Consider the following 6,353-nt stretch of genomic DNA (forward strand, 5'->3'; position numbering starts at 1 on the left):
GTTGTTTACAATACAACCGGAGCACATGCCGCTGAGGTGAGGGGTGGGACGTTTAGACGCACACTAGAGGCGGTTTAGCCAATCACAACACACTGGGCTAGCTAACCAATCAGAGCCCATCGCCTATTTCTGAGGGCGGGGCTTCATAAAAGAAGGAAATGATCAGCCCGTTTCTCAGAGAAGGGACAGAGCTGTGTGGAATAAAAGTAAATTATGTGAAAAATAATGCGTTTTTTTTTTTAAACAAAGCATTAACACATGTTAGACTGCACCCCATAAACACAATCAAGCCTAGAAAAAACCCAGTGAACCACCCCTTTAACAAGAGAAGTGGACACTTGCTTTTCAAAAAGTTAAGTTTTCACATGGACAATGATTAAAAAAATTGTGAAATGGGGTATATGTCGAACGCACTGTTGCCAACTCTGGTAAGATAAATAAGCAACTGCAGCTTAAAAAACAAGCCCAATATTTTTTTGATGATTTATTATCATCAATATTGTTTATTATCAATTATTTATTACCAATAAATGAGCCTGCAACATATTAAACTGAAACCACTCTTTTATCTGAAAAGCAAAAACAGAAGTTTTTACAAAAATCAGCAAACTGCAACAAAGGGGGAACAAAACTCATCTCCAATCACCTGTGAGCAGAATAGAATTGGAGAGATGGAGAAGGAGAAAAACACAAGAGCTTCAAAGGGAAGCTGTAACATAGCCACCTATTTATAGCCTACTAAAATATAGGCTATTCGAACCAAATGTATTTACTCTTAGTATTAGTATAGGACAACTTGTTTTTTATTACAGCCCGTGATAATTAATACATTACAAAAACATAGCAAAAATTAAAAAATTAGGCTAAAAGAAAGTCATCCCACCCCTCTACGTCTACTTCTATCATCGCTTGAATTACAGCATAATGTGCCTTCTTTTTGAACGTGATTTTTTTCCAATGAGGGGGAGGAACATTTGGCAAATTATGCTGCAGCACTTTTATATTATTGCACTGGTTGGCTATTAACTGTGAGCAGACAGAGTATCAATCAATGCATTGGAGGATACGGCGAACATAAAGAAACAAAGTTGCTTGTCAGATTTCCCTAACAAGCAACCATATTTTTTTAAATAAGCCCAAAAAACCGCAACATGGGATTTTTTCATGCAACTTTACAAAAAAAGAAAAGCTTGTCAGAGAAAGTGTTAACAGCCATATGAACTAATGGCGATATCTAAGGAATTTTAAGGTAATCAGCTAACCTAGCTAGTTGTTTTTATTGTTGCCATTTTTACTCAATTTTAATATCTAATGGCGCTTTTCCACTGCATGGTATGGCACGGTACGGCTCGGTACGGTTCACTTTTGGGGGGTTTTCCACTGGGTACAGTACCTGGTACTTTTTTTAATACAACCTCGGTTGAGGTTCCAAGTGAACCGCACCGTTACCAAAACGTGACGTGTAAACTCTGCTGATCACGGATTGGCCGGAGAGAATCGTCACTACCTGCGTCACTGAACTTGCGACACAAACACAAAAGAACCGCTAGATTTAAATCAGCACAGCCAACCGAGCCGAGTCGTACCACGCAGTGGAAAAGTGCCACAAATGTTAGTGAAAAGAATAAAAATAAAAAAAACTTTTGGATATCAGTCTGCATATGTGATGGACATTGGTTATGACAATCTTTGGTATCTCCTTTGAAGACATCTCGAGTAAAACAGCTCCATATTTAACAATGCACATACAACTCTTGAACCGGAAGCGATGAGACCTGTTTTACAGAATACGAAAGTCTGTTGCGCATAACCCCCATTGAAGAGACACTATGATGGGCTCTTTTGGCCATTAACATCTTTTTTATATATTGTATAAAATGATAATATTATAAATACATTTATTCATACAATAAGTAAATGATAATCAGTCACCTCACTTAAACAAATCTTGCACAATTCCTGTATGACAAAATTGAATTAATTTGAACTCCATTTGCTTCTTTAATCAATGTCTCTATAGTCTTCCTGTAGGTCAAATAAAATGATGTTGGTTTATTATTAAACGGCAGCAATGAAGAAGGCGCCCATTGTGTTCAACCTAGATCCAGCGTTTTATGCAGCTCAGGTTACAGGAAGAGCGCAGAACGCCAAGCTAAACAAGGATACAGTAACTAGAGTAGAGAACAAGGACCCTGTTCAAATAACTGAGAGGGAACGAGTGAGAAAAAGACCAACAGAAAGAGAGAATGAAAGATAGTGAGTCAAGCAAAAAAAAGTCTAATTGGTTCTCTCACCTAGGCAACCTGATCTCAAAACACAGATGCCTCTTCTAAGAGTTCAAGACTCGCTACAAACCACAAGCAGTAAACTAGTAGACTTTTATGAATCATTTGCATACATGATGTTCAACTTCAGCCATTTTAGCTGTAGATTTACAAAACCAAATTGCGCAGTTAAAATGGATGGGGCCTGCAGTAAAGTAAATGAGGGACAAAGTGACTGCTGTGCTGCTCGTTTTGCATAATGCAAAATATCTTTGGCAGTGTGGTCTCTGCAAACGAATATTTTTTTAAGTTCTGAAAGAGGCTTTCAAAATTGGATTTGATTAATTCTTGTTTAGTAGATTTTCCTTGACACCAATGTGTTGAAAGTACAGCTGTAATGTCCCAGATAAGAGCCCTGTTGTGTTTCCATGATAATGACGCCTTTATTGTTCACATTAGAATGGATCTCTGCACGTCAGTGTTTTGACATTCCATGCTCCCAGTAGGAGCTTCTTTTTTGAATTCTGTTTTCTTCAATCTGTTCTTCACCCAAGTGCTGCTACATGCTGTGAGAGACCTGAACCTGGGTGTGTACATCAGGTACCGTCTCGAAGGCTCACTGTTCGACCTTCGCCGCCTGGCCGCCAAAACAAAGACACTGGAGAGGCTCTTCACAGAAGCTCTCTTTGCAGACGGCGCATCAAGAGAATCATCTACAGACCATCATAGACAGATTCTCCGTAGCAACAAATCTGTTTGGCTTAACTATCAGCCTCAGTAAGACAGAAGTTCTATATCAGCCTGCACCAGGAAGAGCAGCAGACCAGCCATGCATCACCATCGATGGCACCCAGCTCTCAAATGTTACCACCTTCAAGTACCTGGGCAGCACAATCTCCAACGACACATCCCTGGACCAGGAGATCAATACCAGAGTCCAAAAGGCCAGTCAAGTTCTACAACGTAAGAACTCAAGTTCTAAGCGCTCCAAAGTTCTACAACACAGCGGCATTCGCCTCTCCACAAAGCTCAAAGTATACAGAGCAGTGGTCCTCACCTCACTTCTGTACGGCTGCGAAACATGGACGCTCTACTGGAGACAGATCAAACAGTTGGAGCAGTTCCACCATCGCTCACTCCGGTCAATCATGACGATCCGCTGGCAGGACAAAGTCACCAACCAAGATGTCCTGGACAGAGCTGGCTCAACTAGCATTGAATCCATGATTCTGAAAATGCAGCTCCGATGATCTGGCCACGTCATCCGCATGGACCCGCAGAGGATGCCAAAGCAGGTGTTCTTTGGAGAGTTGGCCACAGGGTCCAGACACCAAGAGCGCCCAAAGAAAAGATTCAAAGATAACCTCAAGTCACATCTAAAATGGGCCAACCTGAACCCAAAGCAGCTGGAGCTTGCCACCTGACAGAGCCAGTTGGCATGCCCGAATTAATAAAGCAGCCACCGCATTTGAAGAGGATCGTCACCATCATATTGCAGCTGCAAGAGAACGCAGACACAGAGCTGCCGCTGCCCCTGCTCCAACTACTGGTGAACCTTGCCCCCTCTGCAACCGCCTCTGTGCTTCTGCCTTTGGGCTTCGAAGACACATGAGGATCCCCAGATGACTGCACAAAGCCTTGATCGTCATTCTAGACCACCGAGAGACTACCTCACTGAGAATGGATCTCTAAGCTTCAGGTAAACTGCTCTAACATGCTGTCAGGGAAAGAGAAAAACACTGGGTCAGACATTTATTTGTGCAGTATATTAAGTGGATGGTGTAGCCTGGTAAAGATCAAAAGTTCAAAACTAAAAGACTGCAGTATCAAATTATGCCACAGACGATCCTCGTTCCCACACCTTCTGGCTAATAAATTTACAAGAATTTCCCATGACTTTTACAATAATTTGCAATGGCTGGATAATGATTTTATTTATTTGTTTGTTTATTTATTCATAGCTGAAGAAATACTTTAAAACAGAGAATAAATGGGAAAAAAATGCAGGCCTGCAAGAACGTCCCATTCCGATTCTTTGGTTCCTTCACATGACCGGGAAAAAAAACAATTACTACCAGAACCAAATACAGTGAACTCTGCTGGTCCAGTTATTCATCTTACCTCTCGGTCAGTGCTTTGCTCTGGTTGTCCCGTGCAGCTTGCAGGTCCTTCTCGAGTCGCTTCTTTTCAGACTCGATCTTCTCTGCCTCGCTGGGTGCGCGCTTGCACGGTGTTACATACTGCAGTTCCTTTAGCAGCTCTTCCTTCTCATTGATGAGGATCAGGCGATCTCTCTCCGGGTCCAGAAGGCCTGGCCACGCCTCGCTATCCAGCTTGGCAATCTGGACCTCAATATTTGCAATCCTGATGGCAGCAAAATGAATAAAGCAATGTAAAAAAAAGTTAAGCATTAAACTATTGTCATAGACAAACATAGCAATTGGTTGATTTCAAAATCAATTTACAGCCTATTCAGCTTTATATGTGTGTGTATATACATGTGTGTGTGTGTGTACAGGTCAAAAGTTTGGAATAATTAAGATTTTGTAAATGTTTCTGAATTAAGTCTCTTATGCGCACTGATGCTGCATTATTTAATTTAATATACAGTAAAACAGTAGTTTTCTATTTAATATAATTTAAAATATAATTTATTCCTGTGATGGCAAAGCTGAATTTTCAGCAGCCATTACTCCAGTCTTTACGGTCACATGATCCTTCCAGGGTTTTTACAGACATGAACAAGTTAAATTTAAGACTTTTTAAGACCTTTTTAATACCACCTTATCAATGTTGCATTTGTATATGGTAATTTTTGGAGGAAAAAAAAGGCACTCTTCCGTGTGAAATTGATTAACTATAAGAAGTGGTATAAATATACACATTTTCTGCCCCCATGTCTTGAATTTGTGATCATTCTGAATGTATTTTAATAGACTGAATCATGCAGTGAAAGAGCGCACTGTAAATGCGCACGCGCACTACACTTCACGTAATGCGTGCACTCTGTAGGTGTTTTGAATGTTTCTTTGCGTTGTGAGAATATTGAGCAAAATAGTTCACTTGTCATGGTGTTACTTAACTATATAATGTTATGAATAAACTAAACATTCTGAATTTTTACCTCAGTGTGTTTCTTCTGAGTTTATGTGTGCTGTTACGCTCATTTGTTAAGAAGACTCTCACTAAGAGACAAACAGAGTGAGCCTCAGCGCGACCTTGTATTCTGTATTCTGCTAACTTACTGCAATTCTCTCTGATGAACTTACCGCAGGGAAGAAAAAATCTTCGGTCCGTCCAATGATTGTAAACAGTCATTAGGTGCATCAGACTTAAGATATTTTAGCGGTAATGTGACCAAAAATATTTAAGACCCATCGAATCCGAATTTAAGACATTTTAAGACTTTTTAAGGCCTTATATTAGGAAAACGTTATTTAAGACATTTTAAGACTTTAAGGACCCGCGGACACCCTGTAGAAATCATTCTAATATTGTGATTTGGTGATCAATTATTGGTTGTCATTATTATCCATCCTGAAACCAGTTTTTGATGCTTCCCAGTCGGCACATGACGACCTTCAACGTTGAAATATGGTTGAAATAAGGTCAGTTGTTGTTTTAACGTTGAAACAACTTTGATACAACGTTTAATGCTGAACGGTTGAAAACCAGCCGGCACATGACCAACCTTCAACGTTGAAATATGGTTGAAATAATGACAGTTGTTGTTGTTTCAATGTTGAAACACCGTTGAAAAATGTTTAATGCTAAATGGTTGAAAAAGGTTAACAAAAACACTTGTAAATCAATGTTAATTTTTTTTTACAAGATCTGTATGTTGAATCAACTTAATGTCTTCAACAGCATACAAACTAAATTTCTGCCTTTTAAATTATTAATATTAAATTATTTAAAGGGGTCATATGACGTTGCTAAAAAGAAAATTATTTTGTGTATTTGGTGTAATGAAATGTGTTTATGCGGTTTAAGGTTCAAAAAACACATTATTTTCCACATACTGTACATTATTGTTTCTCCTCTATGCCCCGCCTTTCTGAAACGCGTCGATTTTTACAAAGCTCATCG

The 6,353-nt window shown here is 39.5% G+C and overlaps 1 protein-coding gene across 1 annotated transcript in view; it reads right to left on the bottom strand.

Moving 5' to 3' along the window:
- Positions 1 to 6,353, bottom strand: part of LOC107728763 (protein KIBRA-like) — a 50,474-nt gene that overhangs the window by 19,210 nt on the left and 24,911 nt on the right. The window contains exon 9 of the mRNA XM_016539043.1: positions 4,386 to 4,628. Coding sequence (XP_016394529.1) covers positions 4,386 to 4,628 — 243 coding nt within the window. The remainder of the gene's footprint in view (positions 1 to 4,385; positions 4,629 to 6,353) is intronic.

Source organism: Sinocyclocheilus rhinocerous, unplaced genomic scaffold (genome assembly GCF_001515625.1).
Source record: "Sinocyclocheilus rhinocerous isolate Xijiao unplaced genomic scaffold, SAMN03320098_v1.1 scaffold2322, whole genome shotgun sequence".
Taxonomy (NCBI): Eukaryota; Metazoa; Chordata; class Actinopteri; order Cypriniformes; family Cyprinidae; genus Sinocyclocheilus; species Sinocyclocheilus rhinocerous.